The following is a 25299-nucleotide window of genomic DNA, read 5'->3' on the forward strand; positions in this document are numbered from 1 at the left end:
TATAATACATAGCCCTTTCTTACTGTGTCAGTCTGCTGTTTGTTGAATCCCTGCCCGCAGAGTATGTTATTGCCTCATTTGAGGGCAATATGAACTCTTAGCTAAAAAATGAACTCCTTTCACTGATTACTTACAGTAAGTACTGCTGTTCTGTCCTTTATTAATTGCTGGAAACATGAGTTGAAACTAAAATAATTGTAATACAAAGCTTTGAAAAAAGGATATTCATTTTTACTAATAATTTCCAGTTTCTACTTGTGCTATTTATAAAAATGAATTATATTACTTTTTGTCCTAAATAGTAGATATTTTTCCACTTAACAGCAGGATTCTGGAAACATGAAGGAAAAAGTTGGTACTCTGCCCTGAGATTGTAAAACAGGAAACCATGAAAGATGATCTGAACTTACAGGAACTAAAATGATAGTGAAACAGACAAGAAACCTTAGCATTTCCCATAATCTTGGTTTGGCTAATTTTGTTGGAAAAGTTTAGTTGTTCCTGTTGCCTAATTTGTTTCAAAACTTAGTGAGTTTTCAACCACAAAGGAGAGTCCAAAAAAATTAAGAGTAGCCTGTCTTTCCCCTTGCCCCGCTCCACCCTCCCCACCCAGTGTTAGTTTTTGCAGATAGATTCTCCTAAAGTTAGGCTGTCTCCTTCATGCTCCCTCCTCCTGTCCACTTGCTTACCCACTCACTGACTACCCTCAGAGATAAACATTATGCAAGACCTAATGCAAAACACAGATCTTCAAGGGAGATCTAATTATCTCTTTCCCTCAGAGAATCCAAGCAGATCTTTTTCCGTCCTGAAGCTGATTCTCCTGACTGCAGTTGTTCTGCAGGTGCCCAGAAGGCATGGATCATTTTCAGAATCCCACTGGTCATTTTCAGATTCTCTTAGGGATCATACTTGGAGGACTTCGCCAGAGCAAATGCAATCCAGTTTGAAGTATAGGCTGAAGCCAATTCAGAAGTTGTTTAAATACGACTGAAAAGGAATCTTCCCTATCCTCCATCCCCGCCACAATAACTTGAACATAAAATTATTATCAGCAGGCGAAAGACTGCCTAGAAACACTATCTTCCAGTCTGTCAATAAACTGAGGGGGCAGAGCTCAGCTGGAACTTTTCTAAGCAAAGGATATATTATTAGAGGCAATAGATTACTGACTAGGGAGGAAAACTCTCAGCCGTTTTCTCAGGCTAACTCATTTAATTCTCACATCAATCTTTAAAGTAGTAACTATTTCTATACCAATTTATGGATGAGAAAACTGAGACACAACTTTATACAGGTAGTAGGATGGCAGAAAGTGAAGAGGAACTAAAAACCTCTTGATGAAAGAAGAGAGTGAAAAAGTTGGCTTAAAGCTCAATATTCAGAAAACAAAGATCATGGCATCTGGTCCCATCACTTCATGGGAAATAGATGGGGAAACAGTGGAAACAGGGTCAGACTTTATTTTGGAGGGCTCCAAAATCACTGCAGATGGTGACTGCAGCCATGAAATTAAAAGACTCTTACTCTTTGGAAGGAAAGTTATGACCAACTTAGATAGCATATTCAAAAGCAGAGATATTACTTTGCCGACCTAGGTCCGTCTAGTCAAGGCTATGGTTTTTCCAGTGGTCATGTATGGATGTGAGAGTTGGACTGTGAAGAAAGCTGAGCACTGAAGAATTGATGCTTTTGAAGTGTGGTGTTGGAGAAGACTCTTGAGAGTCCCTTGGACTGCAAGGAGATCCAACCAGTCCATCCTAAAGGAGATCAGTCCTGGGTGTTCATTGGAAGGACTGATGCTGAGGCTGAAACTCCAATACTTTGGCCACCTCATGTGAAGAGTTGACTCACTGGAAAAGACTCTGATGCTGGGAGGGATTGGGGGCAGGAGGAGAAGGGGACGACAGAGGATGAGATGGCTGGATGGCATCACCGACTCGATGGACGTGAGTCTGAGTGAACTCTGGGAGATGGTGATGGACAGGGAGGCCTGGGGGGCTGCAATTCATGGGGTCGCAAAGAGTTGGACACCACTGAGCGACTGAACTGAACTGAAGTGGTCAAGCAGCATTTAATCTTAGGCAATCTTGTTCTAGGTGCTAATTACCATTCTTTTCTTCTTGGGAAGGAAAGGCTGAGTTGATTCTTGTCCAAGGATAGATAGGGTGTTTTGTGTGTGTATGTGTGTATGTATTTAAAATTACATGATCCAGTTTGAATCTCTGCTGATGATATTTTAATAATCATGTTACTAATACTTTATCCTTAAAACTGTAGATAAACATATGTCATTGTTATTAAACAGCATTCATTCATCTTTCTGACAGGTGACTTAATGAAAATACAAAATTCTGAATTGAGGATTCAAATTTGTAAGTGTATTATTGACTTTTATCATGCAGAACCACCAAAAAAGCATATTCCAGGTAAAGTTTTCAATACTGTTTCAGTAATAACTTGTGTCTTTATAAAACAGAACATTCTCATATCTCTTTGAACTTGTAAAAACAGAGTGGGGATCATAAATGCAACACATCAAAAACAGGCTTTTTTAGCAGTCTCAAGCTCTTCAGTCATTTTAAACAGAAAAATTATGTTTTTGTCAACTTTAGATATTCTGATGTTAAATATTTATAATAAAATTTTTAAGGCTAAACCCAAACTAGTTTAATTATAATTATTACTGTTAATGTAATTTAATACTGTTGATAATATTATTCTTTTCTAACGTTTATAATGTTAGATCCCCAAAGCTAATAACGTTTTCCACCACTTCTAGAAAAAGAATTCTGCATGTTACAGCTAAGGAATCTTAATATATAATGGTATAATGAGTCACACTGAAATGGGTAGTATCAAGATAGGGGACACTTGCTATATGGAGGATATAATGTTACTTTAGGATATATTTCCTACCTTCATAGTTTCCATAATTTATAATCAATTTAGGAAAGGAGAAAGATATAAAATACATTTTAAAGTTCTCTGTTCCTTAAGATAGGTGAAAATAAGACACTGGTAGAAAAAAAAGATTACTTAGAATAGGGGAAAATGGGAAGACATCTGAAGTGAAGAAATGAGTAGAGAGATTATTAACTGTCATATTTGAGCTATCAATGAGATAAACAGGAGAAAGTGTTTGATAGATAGTAGACACTGAATACTAACAGAAATACAGGTTTGGAATTCACCCAAATAGAAATGAAAATTGAAACCATCTAGATGCTTGAGTTTTTCCAGGAGATAAAACATGTAAATGGGAAAGGACTAAGAATAACAGCATGGAGAGGGTCCATACTGAGATCCAGGGGGAAAAAACGATCCAAAGAAATTGGCAATGACAGAAGGTTCAAAGTGGAGGATGAAAAGCAAAAGATCGTCATGTCTTGTATGCCAGTGAATAAAATATTTGATGAAGGAAGTAGTCCTAATGTCAATTACTGTAGAGGCTTCTGTAATTAAAGAGTCATATTACCAATTGATGTGATATCTGGAAAACTCTAGTACATCTTTGGTGGAACTGTTGCCATAAATAGGACAGATACAAGACCAAAGAATGAAAGGACTGTGAGAATAGAGACAGTGAGTGCCGACTTATGTATTAAGATCAGATGGAGAAGAAAAAGAAGGAAGACAGAGAACAACTCAACTGGTAGCAAAATCAAAGAAGATATTTGTTTTTTTTTCATAATTTTTAGGATAGGGGAAAATTTTCCCCTATAGGCAGAGGAACAAGAAGCTAGTATATGGAAAATGAGAGGAAGAAATTCCCAAAACATGAGAGGATGGAATTAAGAGTACAAGCATAAGGTTAACCTAGGCAATATATCCACTGTCTTTTTAAGACAGAAAAAAAAGGGGGGGGGAACAAATGATGTATAAGATAAGACAGAGGAGTTACAATGCAGAGAAGTGAGGCTGATCTTAATTTAACCAGGCTCTGAATATTGGAAACCTTAGGCAGTGCTCTCAGTAGCTGTGTCACACAGTTGGTTTCAGGTGATGGCATGGCTGGATATCTGGGACCACAGCTGAAAAGTCATCGGTAGGGCAATTGTATGAGACATATCCCTGGGGATAGGAATCAGGTTCATGAGCCTTAATATTACAATATCCTTCTATATAAATGTAAACTAAATATATAAAGATACTGTAAGCACAAAGTACAGGCATGCAACCAGGCTATTATGCAAAAAAAACCATGATTTGGGAAAATATTGTATAGAATGAGAAAAGGCTTACAATAAAATGTTTAGCGGCTACAATTGAATATAAAATTCTACATATAGTGTATTGTTAATATTATATGATATATTAAAATATCAATACTCTAAGAAATATACCAGAATGTTAAGGTTGTTATCTCTGAATGATGAAATTATGCAATGTTTGGTTTCCTCTTTATACTTACTTTTTATACACCTAAAGTGAATAGCTAGGGTATACCAGAGAACCCATCACAGCAAAGGACAGGGCCATGTCCAGGGCTAAAGATCAAATGCATAAAGATGAAATAACAGACATCTCAGAACCATGGCAAAGAATCTAGTTGGTCTCAAAAGTCAAGAAATCAGGGAGGTAGGTAGTATATCACTACAAGGGAAAATAGCTGTATCTCAAGGAAGCAGGTACCCTCTGCTGTGTATTTAATCTCTCTTGAGTTGAGAGATTGTTGGGCAACTACCTGTGCAGCTGTATCACAGGAGAGGTGGTGGTGTTGCTCATGGGAGCTATTATCGCCAAGAATCATGCTTCCTTAAAATACCATTATATTTCACTAGCATTTATCAGAATAGCATTATATATTCATTGCCAAATTACATCACCAAATTGCATAATTGTGGTCCCTTGAAAGCACTAAAGTCGTGAATTGACTTGAATATGAATACATTTAGTATTTGTAATCATGCCATTTTCATTTATGGAAAAGTGTATCTAGAGACAAGAAATAATGTTCATTTTAGCATTTAAGATATGTCTCCAAAACTGTGGTCCTATTTCAAATTCTACACTAGGGATCGGCAAACTGTGGATCCTGAGCCAAAACCAGCCCTCTGTAAATAAACTTTTACTGGAACACAGCCATGCCCACTTATTTTTATACAGTTTATACCTGCTTTCGTGCTATGGTAGCAGTGTTGAATATTTGAGAGAGAAACCTTATAGGCTACATAAACCTAAGATACTTGTTACCTGGCCTATTATAGAGTAAGTCTGCCTACCCTGTGCTATACCATTTTAAAATGCCATATCAGTTCAGTTGCTCAGTCGTGTCCAACCCTTTGCCATATACTTTTTAAAAAAATTTTTTGTTGTTGTTGTTGCTGTTTAGTGATAAATTACTCATTCCTTTGTTTAATGTAGATGATTTCTATGTGAAATAATTGCACATATTTATTCACTAATTGGTTGTTAGGTTACCAGCAGGCTAGTTCCTCATATAAGATTAAAATGGCTGAAGTTGGAGGACTGGCAAAAACAATGATCCAGTCGTTGAAGCTGCTTGAAAATCAACTTGTTGAGAAACTTTGGGTACTTAAAGCTCTGCAGCATCTCTCAACTTCTGGTTTGTATATTATGTACATAACTGAACACTTCATTCTCAACTATTTTTGTTTTTATCTAACAATGTCGAGTCTATAAAACAATTTTAGAATTTATTTTCAGAAGTTAATTGTACTTTAATGGTGAAAGCACAAGCAGCCAGTGGAATCTGTGCTCACCTCAACGACCCAGATCCCTCTGGACAACTTTTATTTCGTTCATCTGAAATACTTTGGAACTTACTGGAAAAATCTTCAAAAGAAGAAGTCATACAACAGCTTAGTAACTTGAAATGTTTGCTGTAAGTATATGGGGTTAGACAGGAATGTTTTTAGCCTTAAAATGATAGCTGGTGACATAACTAAACTCTTTGTTTAAATTTGTGTTCAATTAGGTTTTTGATTCATGTGATAGCTATGTTTCAGGACTTTTTTTTTGGTACCACGGTATAAATGTATTTGCATGATAACAAGTCTTTTCTTTCTATGTGGGAGACATTTAAAGTAGCTTGTTAACAAAAGTAAATTGTGTCCTTGAGTATATAATAAAGTAAAATTATATATTTAAAAGGACTATCTCATATGTTCATTTAGTAAACCTATTTTTGAGTATTTACTCTCTTCCAAATATTGCATAAGCATTAGCAATAACATGAGTGAGACTTTAAGTTACTTATTCATTTATTTATCAAGTAATTACTGTCTGCTCTGTGCCAGGTTCAGTACTAGGCTGTGGAAGTACAACTGGAAACAGTATAGAGATGGTCTCTATACTGCCGTGGCGTTCATGGCACTTTATGTTAAGAGAGACAGACAAGTAAATTGGCAACTAAAAGAGAGCATACTAAACGTTATGAAAGAGAATTATTGCAAGGTCCTTCATGTTCTCCAGAAGAGGGTAGATCAGCACATTTTTGTTTGCAAATGACTGAACCCCCCAACTCAACTGATTCAAACCAAATAGGAAATTTATGAGCTCATGTAACTACAGAGTCAAGGATAAAACTGATTTCATATGCAGCTGTATTCAAGGCTCAGCAAATATCAGGACTTGAGCCCTCTTCTCTCTTCTCTGTTTTCCACTGTGTTGGCTTAAGTCACAAGATCCATATGGTTAGACCTAAGAAGTCTAGTATCACATCATCACAACCCCAAACCAAGCAGAAGAGAAGACTTCCTATTCCAAAAGCTCAAAGAAAAATTTTCTGAGTTCCTGCTAACCTGATGCTGACCATATGCCCATTCCAGAGTGAATTACTAGTGACAGAAAGAAGAAATGTTCTAACTAGCTTCCCTTTAGTTAAAGGCAGCATCACAAGACCAAAAGTGGGGAAAGAGTGACTGCCTAAATAAAAATAAGGATACTGTTATCATGAGAAGAGCAAGCAGGTCCTAGAAGATAGAGTGGCAAATGCCCGTTGTACAGGGAACCTAACCCATACTTGGAGAGTTAATGAACACTTCACAACAAACCCTAATCTGGTATCTGAATGCTAAATGTGAGTTAGCAACACAAGAGTTTTGCATGTAGAGAGCATCCTAGACAGAGGAAGAGAAGTGAAAGCAGAATTTAGTAAAACTGAAAAATTTAAAGAAATTCCATATAGTGAGAGAGAAAATACAGGGTAGAATAGTGAAAGATGAAGCTAACAATGTTAGCAGGGATCATAGCATGGAAGGCCTGATAACCCGTGCTAAAGAGGTAGGACTTTATCCTGAGAACAAAGGAAAAAAGCCTTTAAGTAATTTTAGAAAGAAGAATGATGTAACTGAATCTTTATTTTAGAAAAGTCACTTTGACCACCATGTATAGACTCGATTGAGAGATTCTTATTTGCTCCCTCAGTGAATTACAGGTAGATTTGGAAAGAGAAAAGATTAGAAATATTTTGAAATGAATGGAAAAGGGAGATTTTGGTGGGAAATACTTATTTCCATAGAAATATGGCTTTAAAGATATGATTTTATTTTTTAGGGCTTTGAAGGAAGTATTTAAAAATCTGTTTATAAGAGGCGTTAGTCATTATGATCGTCAGCTTAGAAATGACATATTAGTGATCACAACAATTATATCTCAAAATCCTGGGGCACCAATGATTGTAAGTATAAATCAAATTGCATTTTAATTTTAATTGTGGAAGCAGTGGGTGTAGGGAGGAGGAAGGAGTCCTAAACGGTGTAACATTTATGTGAAAGTGAAAGTGATTTAGTCATGTCCCACTCTTTGAGTGACCCCATGGACTGTCCATGAAATTCTCTAGGCCAGAATACTGGAGTGGGTGGCCTTTCCCTTCTCCAGGGGATCTTCCCAACATTTATGTACTTGATTATAAATACCAGGTTATATCATTATGGTCACCAGTATACTTGCACTCTGCCAATTCTTCTTTGCATCCCTTTGGACAGCTGAGATCTTCCTCATGTACTATATAATTTACTCACGTATTTACTACTCATGATGTTTTTCATCTCTTCCTGATAATATGAGTTTCTAACTGTTACCATCTCCTTCACCCAAAGAACTTCCTTCACCATTCCTTGTGATGCAGATCTGCTGACTGCTAGCAACAAATTTTCTTAGTTTCTTGTATCTTAGAATAGCTTTAATTAACTTTAATTCTTGACATCTGTGTTCACAAAATATGGACTTCTAGATGCAATTTTTCTTCTATTTCAGCACTTTAAAGATATCATTCCACTGTCTTCTGGCCTCCATTGTTTTCTATAAGAAGCAGTCATTATTTCAAATTGCTGTTCTCTGTAAAATGCATCACTTTGTCCTCTGTTTTCAAGATTTTCACTCTTTTTGGTTTTCAGCAGTTTTACTATAATGTGCCAAGATGTGATTTTTCTCAGTATTTGCCCTGGTTGAGATTCATAAATCTTCCTGAATATGTTATTGTTGTTCAGTAGCTTGCTCATGTCTGACTCTGCAACCCCATGGACTGCAGCACGCCAGGCTTCCCTGTCCTTCACCATCTCCTGGAGTTTGCCCAAACTCATGTCCATTGAGTTGGTGATGCCATCCAACTTCTTATGCTCTGTCATCCCCTGCTCCTCCTGCCTTCAATCTTTCCCAGCGTCAGAGTCTTTTCCAATGAGATGGCTCTTGGCATCAGGTGGCCAAAGTATTGGAGCTTCAGCTTCAGCATCAGTCCTTCCAATGAATATTCAGGGTTGATTTCCTTTAAATTTACTTATTAACTTTGATTTAAATTTCCTGAGTATGTAAATATAAGGAAAAACCTGTCATTCAGTGGCTCAGGTGCTAAAGAATCTGCCTGCCATGCAGAAGACCCAGGTTCAATCTCTGGGTTGGGAAGATCCCCTGGAGAAGAGAATGGCTACCCATTCTAGTATTCTTGCCTGGAGAATTCCATGAACAGAGGAGCCTGGAGGATTACAGTCCATGGGTCTCAAAGAGTCTACCTGACTGAGCAGGTAACACTTTCACTTTCACTTGGAGAATTTGAGACCACAATTCTTTAAATATTTTTCCAACCCCATTCTCTCTCTCCCGTCCTTCTGAAACTGACTATACTTATGTTTAATTTCTTTGATATTATCCCACAGGTTGCCTGTGATTGCCTCTGTCTTCTGGTTCTTCAAACCACTAAGATTACAGGTTTACCCTGAATTTTAGCATCTCTTTAAGGTGCAAGGGCCTGGCCTCAGTCTAAAAGTCATTTTTTCGTTCATTACCTACATAGCTTCCTAGTCAAGGCTGCAATATGTAGGTGGACCTATGTTTTGTGGAAGCCCATGGTCAGTCAATAAATTCTCATTAGCATCCTTGCAAACTTGGGTGAATTCCATGAATGTGAATCAACAGATATAACATCTTCACATTTTAAAGAAAACAGGTAGATCTTAAAGTAGTAGGAATATATAGTTGCAAGCTCAAAAGCCCAAAGTTTGTCTTATAAATTCTTCCTAATGTACAAAGTCCACCTAGAATATCTCTGTCAGGAATGAGTTCCCTCATGCTGAAATGTTTGCAGTTCTCGTCATTCTTCAGGGCTTATTGGGTTAAATAGGAATTGTTTGTTTTCTCTTGACCAAGACTTTCATATATGAGAGTGGTTGATGTCAAGATGGGGAGCTCGGGGGTATTAAGAAGAAAAGCTGTTGAAAATAACTATTTTCTTTCCTTCTTTTCTCAACTGAAGCTATGGAATTACCTAAGTAACTTGTAGTAATACATTAGTAGGTTCCTAACAAATTTTAAACAGCATCTTACAAAATATTCATAGAATAATGTAAAATATTTCTTAGGACCTACAAAGTTAAGTTTAATATTAAATAAATTACAGGCTTATCTGGCTATATGCTTTTATTTTCTTGCTTTCATCCCTTCCTACTATTAGTGCTTTATGAATTCAAATCAATGACAAGGAGAATGTGACAAATATAATTAAATATTAAGTAAATATGGGAATCTGTAACCTAATTTACATATAAGTAATTCATCCATCTGTTTCTTTTGTGTATTTTTATTAGGAGTCTGGCTTTACCAGGGATTTGATATTATTTGCAACATTTAATGAAGGTAAAAACCATAAAACTTTCAAGTTATAATTATCTTAATATGTCTTACACATCATTTCAGCTTTTATTTTCCTTTTCCTTTTTTTCTCCCTCACAGTTAAAAGTCAAAATCCTTTGGTAAAAGGTCTTAAGCTTTCTAATTCCTATGAAGATTTTGAGTTGAAGAAATTGCTGTTTAATATAATTGTGATCTTATGTAAAGATTTATCTACTATACAGGTAAAAAGTAATCAAAACAAAAATTAAAATTGTCTCACTGTGTAGTGTAATTTTTTAAAAGTCACAGCTGCAAATCTTTCATCAGCCCATATGTTTACCATACTACTACTACTACTAAGTCACTTCAGTCCGACTCTGTGTAACCCCATAGATGGCAGCCCACCAGGCTCCCCGCCCCTGGGATTCTCCAGGCAAGAATACTGGACTGGGTTGCCATTTCCTTCTCCAATCCATGAAAGTGAAAAGTGAAAGTGAAGTCACTCAGTCATGTCCGACTCTTCGCGACCCCATGGACTGCAGACTGCCAGGCTCCTCCATCCATGGGATTTTCCAGGCAAGAGTACTGGAGTGGGGTGCCATTGCCTAAGTAACAAACTCTTATTCACTGGAATTTCACCTTTTCAAAATTTTTCATATCTATTAATGAATAGTGATTTTACCTAAAATAAAATCAAACAAATCAAGGAAAAGCAGGAGAACCTGGGAGATTTATTTATATATTTAGAGCTGCTAAAAAGAGAACATAATATGGAAGGCAATCCATATAGGCCCACCCAGCCTAATAGTCTCTCTGACCATAGTAATAAGGAATGATTTAATGCTAGAAGAAATTGCTCATCTCTGTGATGCCCATTTCAAGCCCTATGACCCTGCTTTTTCTCCACACAAATCTAACCTCTTTGTATACACAGACGCACATACACACATATATACATACACTCGGCCTTCCCTGGTGGCTAACACAGTAAAGAATCCACCTGCAGTGCAGGAGACCTGGGTTCAATCCTTGGGTCAGGAAGATCCCCTGGAAAAGAGAATGGCTACCCATTCCAGTATTCTGGCCTGGAGAATTCCATGGACAGAGGAGCCTAGCGGGCTGCAGTCCATGGGGATATACAAAGAGTTGAAATATGAGTGACTAACTCATATATATATATATATATAAAAGCCATGAATTATCTTACTACTTTATATCCTAAATAAAGCATGATGTAATTTGAAGAACACTGGAAATGAATTTCAGCCTATATTATCACCTACTTGCTATATGACCTTGGCAAAGTCACCTGAACTTTCTGAGGCTCAATTCCTCCTTCTCTTGTGAGACTAAGATAAAGGCTTTGTAAAAGGTAGTAGAAAAAAAAATAACTACTTACTAACAATTCCATCTGTTTAGTTAATAGTACATTAGTTGAAATTTCATTTTAGTCTTAAAACTCAAGTTCCAGGGGGGCATTCAGTCTATTAACATCATTAGTAATAATATAAAAGTGGTATAGTATGGTGATTAAGGCTTTAGTCAGGTAAACTCGTTTCTTTGCTTTCTAGTAATGTGATCTTGAATAAGTATTTTAGCTTATCTCAATTCTAGTTATCTCAATTGCAAAATAGAAAACATACCTATCTCATGAAATTATTATGAGGATTAAAAGAGCTATGAAAAATTTTTGGTAATGACACTTTGAGGAATAGACCAAAAAATGCTCAGGAAAAAGCCTGTCTTTACAATTATAACTTTATTATTCATATCAAAAACATGTACTCTGTAGAACCTAAATGTATTTTCTGAAGTGCCATATAGAAAATCAATAGAATGTGTTTTATTATTACAATGGAGTATCATATAACTATTAAAATGACAGATACAGAGTCAAATGGCACAAAGACTATGGTAAGTTACTTAAAGCACAGATGTAAGCAATGGAATCAATCAATTTTTTTGTGTGTCATATGTTTGTGTTTGTGGCTCAGTAGTGGTAGTGATAATGAATATGTGTACTATTACTTACAGTTCACAGAGTATTTCAAAAAAATTATTCACTTAATATAGCAATGCTAGAACTAATAGTTATTTTTGCTTTCTCAGTTCTAAATCTTGTGCCCTTTCCATGTGGAATAATATAAATTTCAGAAAAATTCATAGATGCTGTTGTGAAAATGTCTTTGTAGAATAATGCCAGATGAAAAGAAAATTGAATAGAATATAGCACATGGTGTGTTACTATCTTTTGAACCATAAATATGTATCAGTTGGAATCAACTATAGTATTAACTTGATTGTCATATTATCATAGCATTGTACTTTTTATTTTTATTGAAATCATGGATTCAATACAAACTAGATAGAGTATTTGTAAAAGTTCTGTTAGCTATGCTTAAAAATTAGCCATAGTCATGATCATAACTTCAGACAAAATTGATTTCTTGAAGTGTATAATTTCTTAAAGTATACAACTCAAATATACAATTGAGTTTCTAAAAGGTTTCTTTTTTAGAAAAGCAAGGAAGGCAGAAATAACCACCAGCTTATTTGCCCCAAATTTTTGACTCTTGTGGTTTTATGATAAGCAGGAGCTATGTTATAGCAGTTCTACAGTTATAGATACTGCATATATAAGTAATATAGGTTTTAAAATGACTACTTATTATGTATGATTGTCAGCCATAGAGTGCATAGCCCAGAAAGGGGGATCATAGTGAATGGTTGTTATTATTGAGTTTGGGTTTTGGTTTTTTAGTTTTTGGTACTTAACATAGCTTGGAATCTTTAGGAAGGAAATATTTTGAAATCATCATCAATAATACATCAAATTGGAAATCTTTTATTAAATTTCCTTAAATTGTTTTAATTATGTCTCTAACATAGTACTTTTGCCTTTCTCGTAGCTATTAATTGATGGCAAAGTTATTTTGGCTTTGTTTACCTATGTTAAAAGGCCTGAGAAACACAAAATACTTGAATGGTCTGCAGCACAGTATGAAGAACTACAGCTGCACGCAATTGCCACTTTGTCATCAGTGGCTCCTTTTTTAATAGATGAGTACATGTTCTATAATGGAAATGCTCAAGTCCTTGAATTTCTAGCATGGTGTGATAATGAAGGTAAGTGGGCTTTCAGATTCCTGTCAAAATTCCAATTTACACATTTCAACTGAATAAAAGTGAAAATGAAGTTGCTCAGTCATGTCCAGCTCTTTGCGACCCTATGGACTGTAGCCCGCCAGGCTCCTCTGTCCATGGAATTTTCCAGGCAAGAATACTGGAATGGGTTGCCATTTCCTTCTCCAGAGAATTTTCCCAATCTAGGGATAGAATTTGGGTCTCCTGCGTTGCGGGCAGACTCTTTACCATCTGAGCCACCAGGGAATCCTTCAACTGAATGGTGGTATACAAAAAGAAATACAATTAAAAGGAGAACTAAAAATGTTGATCTGACCTTCGGTGATTTTAATATATTTAAATTCTGTTTAAAAAAAAAAAAGTCTGAGATTTCATTTAGAGTCAGATGTTAGTAAATGTTAGCTATACCTGATGCATACCTTTCAGTAAAAGAAATCATTCATTTAAACTGATTTAAATTTTTTGTATTATTAGACCTATCCAATAATTATACTGTCCTATAATATTGTAATTAGTCATTCAACAAATATTTATTGAATGCCTACTAGTTACCATATTTTATCTGCTAAAGAAACATTTATGTTCAAAATAATAAAATCCTACCTTCATGGAGCTTCAAATCTAGATCTCTAGCCACATATTGCCTGCTAAATTAACAAGAGCCATAATTTATATGACTGTTTCATCTCAATTCTCATAATTCTTAGAAGGGAAATAAATATATTCTTTTAAAAAATTTATAAGGAAGATATTGCTTTCTTTTCTGGTAGTAACTTTGCTTTGAAAATAATTTTACATGGTGCATTTTTATTAGATCAGGAATAGCACTCATTTATCAATGAGGGAGAGAAAACTATGGCTTATTTTTATTCTCTAGCTTTTAATATGATGAGTTATTAAATTTAGTCATGTTAAATTCAGTTCAGTTCAGTCACTCAGTCGTGTCCAATTCTTTGTGATCCCATGAACTGCAGCACACCAGGCCTCCCTGTCCATCACCAACTCCCAGAGTTTACCCAAACTCATGTGCATTGAGTCGGTGATGCCATCCAACCATCTCATCCTCTGTCTTCCCCTTCTCCTGCCCTCAATCTTTCCTGCACATTAAATAAGACAATTCTCCTGCATCTGCTTTATATCATTTATATTTATAGAAATCTATAAGACCAAAAAAAAAAAGCAAAAGGTAATGCTGCTTAACCAAAGGAAGCCTGATGGCTAACAGTTATTGAGTATCTACTGTGAGGTAGGCCTCAACCCTTTCAACAACATTAAATCATTTAGGCCTCAAAACAAATCTAGGAGTTATAGGTTCTGTTATTAGTCCTGTAGCTCAGTAGATAGAACTCAGTCAGAGGAGTTCAATAACTTGTCGCTTTCAAATATAAGTAGCAGAGCCAGGATTTAATACAAGGAGTCTAGTTCCAGAACGCACATTTTTAAACCTATACACATTACTGCGAATAGTATTTTGAACTTTTTTTTTAGCACCAAACAAAAAGATACCTCTAAAAGAAACTTTCTAAGAATGCATATTATATCCAAGAAAGAGGACTTGTCTTGTTACTTATCAAGACTGACCTTAAAGCTATAGTAATTAAAATTATATTGTACTAGACTTGGAATAGACCAGTGAAATGGAATATATGGGAGGTGGGAATTATCAGAGATGATATTGCCAATCAATGAGAAAAAAATAGTGCTTGGGCAGTTGGCCCTCTGTGAAAAAAATAAAGATTAGATCTTTTCAACTTGTTTTAAAAAGCTAATTGCAAAATGAACTAAAACCCTAAATGTGAAACACTGTAAAAATCTTAGAAGAAAACATGGGAAGGTATCTCTATGATAACAGGGTGAAAAAAGATTTTTTTAAAAAACAGAAGAGCTTAAACTATTTATAAGATTATAAAAGATTATTAAATGTATCAATTACTGTAAAACAGAAATATCTGTGCGACAGAATGACAGAATCTGAATAAGATGACAATTTACAAATTGAGAGAAGATATTTATTCACCCCTCTGACTGATAAACAATTGGAATTCAGGCTCATAAAGAACTCTTAGATATCAAAAAGAAAATAACTCCGTAGAGTAGACAAAGAATAAGGTTTGCCAAGAAAATTCTTCAAAAATTTTGGAGAAAATCTCAAATTAAAAAAAAAAAATTTAAAAGACACTCAACCCCAGTGCACTACAGAGGAAATGTAATTGCTCTGCAAATTAAGATAACAGTGAACTACTATTTCACACTTAATAGATCAAGGAAAAAAATCTATTTCTTATACATTGTATTCATATAACCACTTTGGGAAACAGTCTGGCAAGGTGAGTAGAACTCCATGTGGGTGTATCCTACAGGATTCTGGTGTCACAGGCAAAACATTTCTTTGTGGGAACAAGAGGACATGAACTAGAATGTTCATCCTAGCAGTTTGTACTAGTGAACAGATAAAATGTTATTTATAATGTGGATGTGGAAAACAGTTAAAACTGAGTGATCTAGATCTACTTGTAACCATGTGAATAATTTTTAAAACATAATGTTGAGTTAATAAAAAAACAAATGACAAAAGATACATGCAATAATGATACATTTGAGTAAAATTTAAAAACACATACAGGAAATAGAGGAGAGGAATCGAAATCACATTTACTTCCCTAAAAAGGAAAACCCTGAAGTATGACAAAATTTTACCATCTCTTTAAACTTATATAGACAGAAATAATGTATAAATTTCTTGATGTAAACTAAACTATTAATATTTTCCTACAGATTCCTTCTTTAGTCATGGTAACAGTTTTCATGGTGCGGGTGGCCGTGGCAATAAGTTTGCCCAGATGCGTTACAGTTTAAGACTCTTGAGAGCCATGGTCTACCTTGAGAATGATACTATAAACAAGGATCTGTGTGAAAAGGGAGCAATTCAGCAACTAATAGGTAAAAGATAACACGTTTCTGTCCTGATGAAAGTAGGATTTTTATAAATTAGAAATTTTGTTTGAAATGTTTTTCTATACATTTATTTTGTCCAATAGCTGACAAACTCCTGAATATTTCTTGATTTTTGTTTCATACTATTGGTATAAATTAGTTTGTCTTTACTGAAACATCATGATTACTTATCCTTTAAACATGTGTTTATTTAATTCGGATATGGTTTCATTTAGGATTATCTTTATCCTTTTTTTAATGGACTATTGTTATGTTTCATTCTTTTAGTAGTAAGATCACCACTTTTTGGCCAGACCTTTTGGAGTCATTTTAAAAGAGGAAAACATTACATTTTCCAGTGCATTTGACATACCAGAACACTGGTACACTGGTGTATTCAGAAATTTACATAGGCTTTCTGGTGTGAAATATCAGGATATCCTTAATTTTTAACTTAGATTTGACAATGCTAAGTCACTTTATCCCCAACATTCATACATGTGAGCTCAAAATTGAGCTCAAAATTGAGTTCTCAAAAAATTGAGAACCCCTAAAGTTAAAACTTTATGCCTTTTATTATTAAAAAATAATAAATAGTTCTCTGGCCCTAACCTTTCCTGACTTTGAGAAGTAAGAGTTATATTAGTCATACTCATGTTCAGTGACTACCACATGGGTAAGTGACATAATTTGCTGGATGTCAGTTAATTATAAATGCTTACTCAAAAACTTTCTTGTCTGTTAAGACAGGTGCCCACTCTTCCATCAGTAGTGAAAGTCACTTAGTCATCTCCTACTCTTTGTGACCCCATGAACTATAGAGTCCATGAAATTCTCCAGGCCAGAACACTGGAGTGGGTAGCTGTTCCCTTCTCTAGGGGATCTTCCCAACCTAGGAATTGAACCCAGGTCTCCTGCATTGCAGACAGATTCTTTACCAGCTGAGCCACCAGGGAAGCCTGAATTGGGGTGGTACCCTCTAATATTATTATAAATAAACAAAGTGAGGATATTGAAAAAAGGGGCTAGGCAAAAACATTCACGTTATTGATGAGTTTACTTAGGATAACCAAACCTGAAAGTAGATTTTATCTCTTCTGTGCATGTTTCATTATGCAGAACTCAATGTTAGGGCCCCAGCCTAACAGGATGAATACAGTTTTCCATATATCCAGGAAGAAGTCTTAATCTTACCTGGGTGGCAAATGGGGAAGGAGAAGCAAATAGCAAAGGTTTTTTTCTTCTTAGGACCTTATCCCTTTAACTTGAAAGAAGCTGATCTTTATTATGTGAGTTCCTAGTGGTAAGGATCTTCTCTTACTGAGTCTAACAGAGGGCTCCATAGTAGTAATAAGCTCAACACATAGTAATTGCATTGTAAATACAAATGTTCATACACCTGTTGTCTAGGCACTGATGTCATAAATATGCATAGAGCAGAACTCCCATGACCTTGCCTTAATGGAAACAAAAGGAAAGATATATGTCATAGATAGTATGAGTTACCTTGCACCATCAGTAAAGCACCTAGTGAGTAATACAGAGAGTAAATGGCAGAAGGTAGTTTTCAAGGCTGGGCAATTCTTAACAGCAAACTTTATGAGTTAGGGTGTGAAGGTAAGGCTGTTTCAAGAGGAAAAAAAGAGAAAGAAATGGTCTTTCACACAAGGGGACAGCATGAGCAAAGACATGAAGCCAAAATATACATGATGATTGTTCAGGGAGGGTTTAAGCGGAGTCAAAGTTTTATGAAGATAAATAATATGAGATAAAGTTAAGTGTTTAGTCAGAGGCCAAGCTAGAAAGAGTTTTGAATGGCAGATAATAATAGAGTTTGAACTTCATCCACTTTAAGCACGGGGAGCTATCAGTAGTTTGGATTAGGGAAGTTATATATACAATGCTATTTTAGAAAGAGGAAATATGAAAGAATTATATCAAATGATTTAAAACAGGACACGGGGAGGGTAAATGTAGGGAGTTAAAGGATAAATATTAAGAAAATAATTCAGCATTAACATAACATTTATTACAGATAACAGGGAAAGTGACATACCCATACACAGATAGGAAGAAGAGGAGTTAATCTAGCAAAGAGAAGCAGACCTGAGGCAAGCCAAGCTGGATTCCTAGAAGGTGTCCTAATAAGAGAACACAGGCCTTCTGTCCATGGCATACCTTTGCCCTGGCCTCCAGCACACTCAACTAGCCTTCCTAGACTCTGATCCTTTACCTGTAATTCGCCATAACAGGACCAAGAACTGTCCCTTCAGGGACAACTATGGAAATAGGCTATAGTTTCCATGGCCCTTTTACTTTGAAACATAGCTCTACCCCTTGCTGTTAATGCTAATTCCCTTTGATTCACTTTAAGTGAAGAAAAGTGACTTTTGTTCCTTATATAAAGTTTAAAGGAGAAGTCCTTTTCTGAAGCAAAATGTTCTTGTGAATGACATTCCATCAGTGTAAGTGACTATTTTCAAGTCTTTTAAAATTTTGATTGGAAGCAAGGGAGAACTTTTAAAGGACATAGGAATATTGCTACCTAAGTTGTCAAAGATGCCTTCGGGTAGACATGATTAGACAACACAGAAAGAAGTAACAGAAATAGAAAACATACTTAGGGCACTCGTCCACCTTTACTTAAAGTTGACCCTGTTAATCATAAGGATAAGAAGAGATGAGGCAAGATAAGATCAGTATTTTGGTCATATTTTTGCAAAGGCATGTGTCTTTGCCTCATGAAATTGCATATTTTTAAACAGTTTTCTTTTCTTGATGAAGTGTCAGGTTGTAAAAGGCTGCTTTTAATGATATTCAATTAATTATGTACTAGAAATTCTATATATATATCAGAATATTGATTGTATTGAGAGCTCAAAGAATCCATTTATCATCTGTCTACAGCTTCTAGGAAACCATGCAATGAAAATAACCCTTTTAAAAAGAGTTCTAGTTGAAATTTTATAAGAATTTCAGAACAGTAATTGATCAAAATAAAAATGCAGTGTTCAGTAACTTTACATTCTTTAACTTTCTTCAAATCAGGAATCTTTAAAAATACAATAAGCAAGTATAATGATAAGGAAGAGGCCATTCTTCTGGAAATTCAGTCTGATATTTTACTTATATTGTCTGGTCTTTGTGAACATCATATTCCTGGAAAGGTATGTATGCCTGTGAATCAAAGTTTTGTTCAGATCTTTCAATCACATAACATTAGGAACTATTTCTTAGTAAATGTCCATAAATGTTGGTGTTTTTTAATCTTACGGATTTAATATTCTTTTTATAATTAGAGTATAATTACATACAGTATATAGATCTTAAGTACATCATTCGATTTGACAAACGTCATGCATTTAACCAGTATCCTAATTAATATATAGAATTTTTTCTCTCTATAATTCTTTCATGCTGCTTAGCAGCCATGCCCCTACTTGCGTCTAGGCAACCCACTGTTCTGGTTTCTGTCTTCATAAATTAGTTTTGCCTGTTCTTTAACTTTATATGAATAGAATCACATAATTATCTACCCTATTAGTTCTGGTTTTTGTCACCCAGCACCATGTTTCTGAAACATATCTATGTTGTTGCATATATCAATAATTCATTCCTTTTTATTGCTGAATAGTATTTCATTGTATACCAAAATTTGTTTCTCTATCGCTTGGTGATAAGCACTTGGGCTGATTCCATTTGGGACTACTATGTTTAAAGCTTTAATTAAGGTTGCTGCACGAGTCTTTTTGTGGGAAAAAAATGCTTTCATTTCTCTTTGATAAATACCTGGGAGTGCAACTGATGAATCATAAGCTAGGTGTTATGTTTTGAAGTAACTGGCAAATAGTTCTCCAAAGTGGCTGTACCATTATAAATGCCATTTTGTGTTTGAATTGGGTTCATACCTAAAACTAAAAGTTAAAAAAGAGTTTAATTCCTTTTGATCTTTTTAATGCCTTAGAAAACTCTGAGTCTCAGAGATTAATAACTTATATAATAATACAGATTTGGAAAAGTAAAAATTAAAAATTATGAAGGCTTCAGTACAGTGATTTGAGGGAGAAGCCAAAAGAACAGTAAATACATACTTAGCTCCAAGCTTTTGTGAAACTTCTTATATTCTATCATCTTGTGTCTATGTTCTTCTAGAAAATACTCATAGTCTTGCTTACTGGGACCCAGAATAGAATAATAGGACTATAAGAAAGATACTTAGTATGGGACAAATATTAACTGGTAATAACTTTATATAAATTATTAAAAGTTTTAACTGCTATTGATTATTTCTCTCTTGGAAACATTAGAAAGTCTTTCGTAATAGAATTTTAACCCCTTAAATTAGTTGTTGCTATCTGGGACTTATCTGACATTATGTTAGACTACATTCACTACAGTGTGAAAAAAAAAAAAAAAGCCATGGGACAAGTCTTATGGGTTTTTTTTTTTAAAGAAAGAGAAAGAGGAAAAATATAAATGGGGATTAAGTTGGCATATTGATTGGTATCCTCTCTTAAAAAATGACCAACTTTACAATAATTTGTCTTAAGTTCCTGAGAAAAGTGAGTAAAAATTAAAAAAAAACTGTATTACTGTACTATTTTCCTTGCTGAGATAATCCCATGGACAGAGGACTCTTGTGGGCTACAGTCCATAGGGTCACAAAGAGTTCATGACTGAGAAACTGAGCATGCCCATACACACTGTTTTCTTAACAATGTTGTATTTTCCTAGTTGAAAAGTTTTATGGGATAAGATGAAATGGGAAAGGAAATGAGTATTTGTTTATTTCAAGAAATAACTGTAAATAAATCTCTTAGGAAATTTTTGGAACTGGAGGAGTGGATATAATTCTTCATGTAATGAAAACAGACCCCAAGAAGTTACAGAGTGGATTAGGCTATAATGTACTTCTTTATAGTACACTAGACAGCATTTGGTGAGTATGGCTGTACCCACAGTAAAAGAAAATTACCTCTCTAGCTATGCATCCATTTTGTTCCCTCAAAACTGCAGAAGAAAGACAAGCCTTTTTCTTTTCAATAGTCCAAAAATAATACTTACAAGTATACCTTGGAAAGTAGTCTTATCCATCACTCACATATAAAAACCATTCTTGTATCTAAACTTAGATCCTTATATTTGTGATTTGAATGCTTTCCATTTTGGTCTGGCCTGGGAAAACACAAGCATCTACTGTTCCTCATATAGTATTCTTCATATCCTTTTGAAGGATATGAAGACTCTTGAATTCCTCATTCATCTTATCTTAAAGAGTTGAAAACCAATCATTAGGTATCTCCTAGTCAATATTATTTCCCAAAAAGTTTAGCATTCCAAAGGGCAAATAATAAATAAACTGCTTTCTTAACATCAATTTATGAAATTTTGTCTTGGGGGAAATTACTTGAGTTTCATATATCATTAACACTTATACATTTCTTTTGTTCTGTTTGGGTGGAATTCATGAGAGCCACACCACACACATTTGTTTAAGAAAAAAAAAAACCCTCATGACTAGAGTGTATGTAGAATATTCTACCAATAACAGCAGAAAACACACTTTTTAAATCACTGTAATATTGTGATTTATAATTTTAAAATTTATATTTGGTCCATTTCTAGTACAGAACTCCCCAAACTCTTGTAATTTCTTAATAAGAGCAATGGGAACATCTTTTATTACAATATTTGGTCTTTTATTTTTAGTTCCTATAATACTTTCAGAGTAATAAAGATGAAAGTAGTATCTTTCTTTATCCATAATAAGCCCCTTTCAACTACATCTGAATTTATAGTACTAAGGTGATTTTTGGAAAGCCCCTAGGTAACCACAGGATGGGAGCCTGGTTGCCAGGGAAGTAACTATATAGTTACTTAAAGGTTGTAACTTTCAGCTCCACCCTCAACCTCCAAGGAGGGAAGAGAGACTGAAAATTGAGTTTAATCACCAATGGCCACTGATATTTCATCAGTTATACCTACATAATGAAGCCTCCATAAAAATCCTAAACAATGAGATTGAGGAACTTCCACATCAGTGAACACGTGGAGTTGCTGAGAGGGGCATGGAAGCTCCAGGCCCCTTCCCTATATACTTTGTCTTGTTCATCTCTTCCATCAGGCTGTCCCCAAGTTATATTATTTTACAGTAAACTGGTAATCTAGTAAGTAAGCTATTTTCCTGAGTTCTGTGAGCTACCCTACATCTGATTGGTCAGAAGCACAGGTGACAACCTGGACTAAAATCTAACTTTGGGAGGAGGAAAGCAGCATAATCTTGTGGGACTGAGCTTTTAACCTGTGAGACTGGATGCTAACTCTAGGTAGTAGTTTCAGAATTGAATTGAACTGGAGGATAAACCAGTTGATGTCCACTGTGAATTGAATAATTGTTTGGTATAGAAAAAACCTACACATTTGGTGGCCATAAGTGAAGTATTTAGAGTAGTTTTGAGAAGAGACACAGAGATTTTTGTTTGTTTGTTTTACAAGCACATGTGGCACATTCTCTAGGGTAAGTCACGTACAAGGTCACAAAACAAGCCTAGACAAATTTAAGAAAATGGAAATCATTCTTTTCTGACTAGAACTGAGTTCAACTAGCAATCAATAACAAAAGGAAACCAGAAAAGTCCACAAAAGCATAGAAATCAAACAACACACTTTAGTATAACCATTGGGTTGGAGACAAAAACAAAAAGGAAACTAGAAGATTTCTCAAGGCAAACTAAAGTGAAAACACAACATACTTAAACTATTAATAGAAATATACAATCTACCAAGACTGAATCAAGAAGAAATAGAAAGCCTGCACAGATCAGTAACAATAAAGAGATTGACTCCATAATCAAAAACCTCCCAACCAAAAAAGTCCAGGTCTGGAGAGCTTCACATGTGATTTTTATCAAAAATTTAAGTAATACTAGTCCCTTTTTTGGCTTCCCTGGTGGCTCAGAGGTTAAAGCATCTGTCTACAATGCGGGAGACCCGGGTTCAATCCCTGGGTCGGGAAGATCCCCTGGAGAAGGAAATGGTAACCCACTCCAGTATTCTTGCCTGGAGAATCCCATGGATGGAGAAGACTGGTAGGCTACAGTCCACGGGGTCGCAAAGAGCTGGACACGACTGAGCAACTTCACCTCACCTCAGTCCCTTTTAAACTCTTCAAACAGATAGGAGAATAGAGAACCCTTCGAAACTCATTTTATGAGGCCAGCATCAACATAATATCAAAACCAGATAAAGACATCATTAAAAAAAAAGAGAGAACCGGGAGATCCCTGGCAGTCCAGGGGTTAGGACTGGGTGCTCTCACTGTCTTGAACCTGGGTTCAGTCCCTGGTGGTAGAACTAATATCCTGCAAGTCAAGCAGTGTGGCCAAAGAAAGAACTACAAACCAATATCCCTGATGAGCATGGAAGCAAAGATGCTCTGGAAAATATTGGACTGAATCCAGCAGCACATTAAAAGGATTATACACCATGACCAAGTGGGACTTATCCCTGGAAAACAAGAATAGTTCAATATATCCATATTAGTCAATGTGATACACCACATTAATGGAATGAAGGACAAAAATCACACAATTATCTCAATGTATGCAGAAAAAGCATTTGACAAAATTCAACACCCTTTGATGATTAAAAGCTCTCAGTAAATTAGGTAGGGAAGGAATCTACCTCAACACAATAAAAGCTCTATGAAACGGCCACAAGTAATATCACACTGAATGGTGAAAAGCCAAAAACTTTTTCTCTAAGATCTGTACAAGGCAAGGATGCCCACTCTTACCACTTTTACTCAACATAGTACCATAAGTTCTACTCAGAGCAGTTAGGCAAGAAAAAGAAAAAAAACATCCAAATCAGAAAAAAAGGGTAAAGTTTGCATCTGTTTGCAGATTGCTGCTGCTGCTAAGTCGTTTCAGTTGTGTCCGACTCTGTGCGACCCCAAAGACGGCAGCCCAACAGGCTCCCCCATCCCTGGGATTCTCCAGACAAGAGCAGATTACATGATCTTAATATGTAGAAAACACTAAAGACTCCACCAAAAGACTGTTAGCACTAATAAATGAATTCATTAAAGTTGCAGGATACAAAATTAACATACAAGACAATTGCATTTCTATATACTAGTAATGAACTATACAATAAAGAGGAAATTAGAAACAATCACATTTATAATTTCTAAAAATAAAGTTCTTAGAAATCAACATAAACAAGAGGTGAAAGACATAGTGGTACAATCACCATGGCAAACGATATGGAGGTTCCTCAAAAAATGAAAAATAGAACTACCATATGATCCAATAATCTCCCCTCTGGGAATATATCCAAAAGAATTGAAATCAGTATCTTGAAAAGATAGCTGCATCCTGGGTTCTATGCTGCATTGTTCACTGTGAATAATTATTCACTATTCACAATAGTAAAGATACAGAAACTACACTGATGTTCATCAGATTAATGAAGAAAATGTGTTATGTACATACAGTGAAATATTACTCAGCTTTAAAAAAGGAAATCCTACCATTTGCAACAATATAGGATACATTATACTAGTGAAATGTCATTCAGAGAAGGATATCTCTTATACATAATTTCTCTTAAACACAGCATCTAATATAGTCAAAAGTGTAAAAGTAGATAATAGTATGTAGTATGATGGAGTATGTAGAATGATGGAGCGAGGGAGGCATGATGTGTCGTTCAATGGATATAAAGTTACAGTCATACAAGATTAGTAAGTTCCAGAGATGAGATCTGCAGTATAACACATTGCTCATACTGCTTTAGAATAGAGTGGCTACAGTTAAGGTAAGATGTTGTGTACTTAAACATTTGTTAAGTGAGTAGATGTCATATGTTCAGTGGTCTTATTCCCCACCCCACCCCCTGAAAAAAACACCACCAACAAAAACACACAAAAGGATATAAGGAAACTTTAATAGGTGATGAGTGTTTTTATTACCTGGATTGTTATGATAGCAACACAAGTATTTGCGTATGTCCAAACTCACCAAATTATATACAGAAACTATATACAGATTAAAAATTCCAATTATACTGCAATAAACATGGGGGTAGTAGGAAAACTCTGATGAATATTACTTTCCAAAGGATAAAGTAACTAGATTTATCTCCTGG

General features: G+C 35.2%; 1 protein-coding gene across 10 annotated transcripts in view; it reads left to right on the forward strand.

The window, feature by feature from the left end:
- CFAP69 (cilia and flagella associated protein 69) overlaps positions 1 to 25299 on the forward strand; it is a 75646-nt gene that overhangs the window by 19518 nt on the left and 30829 nt on the right. For all 10 annotated transcript variants that reach the window (XR_011256485.1, XM_069586813.1, XM_069586812.1 and 7 more), the window contains 10 exons: positions 2331 to 2429; positions 5420 to 5569; positions 5671 to 5848; positions 7522 to 7645; positions 10047 to 10095; positions 10192 to 10313; positions 12981 to 13197; positions 15991 to 16155; positions 19198 to 19316; positions 20970 to 21088. Coding sequence is in view for 9 of the 10 variants with exons in the window: in XM_069586813.1 (XP_069442914.1) it covers positions 2331 to 2429; positions 5420 to 5569; positions 5671 to 5848; positions 7522 to 7645; positions 10047 to 10095; positions 10192 to 10313; positions 12981 to 13197; positions 15991 to 16155; positions 19198 to 19316; positions 20970 to 21088 (1342 nt within the window). In the remaining variant the exon portion in view is untranslated. The remainder of the gene's footprint in view (positions 1 to 2330; positions 2430 to 5419; positions 5570 to 5670; positions 5849 to 7521; positions 7646 to 10046; positions 10096 to 10191; positions 10314 to 12980; positions 13198 to 15990; positions 16156 to 19197; positions 19317 to 20969; positions 21089 to 25299) is intronic.

This window comes from Ovis canadensis, chromosome 4 (genome assembly GCF_042477335.2).
Source record: "Ovis canadensis isolate MfBH-ARS-UI-01 breed Bighorn chromosome 4, ARS-UI_OviCan_v2, whole genome shotgun sequence".
NCBI lineage: Eukaryota > Metazoa > Chordata > Mammalia > Artiodactyla > Bovidae > Ovis > Ovis canadensis.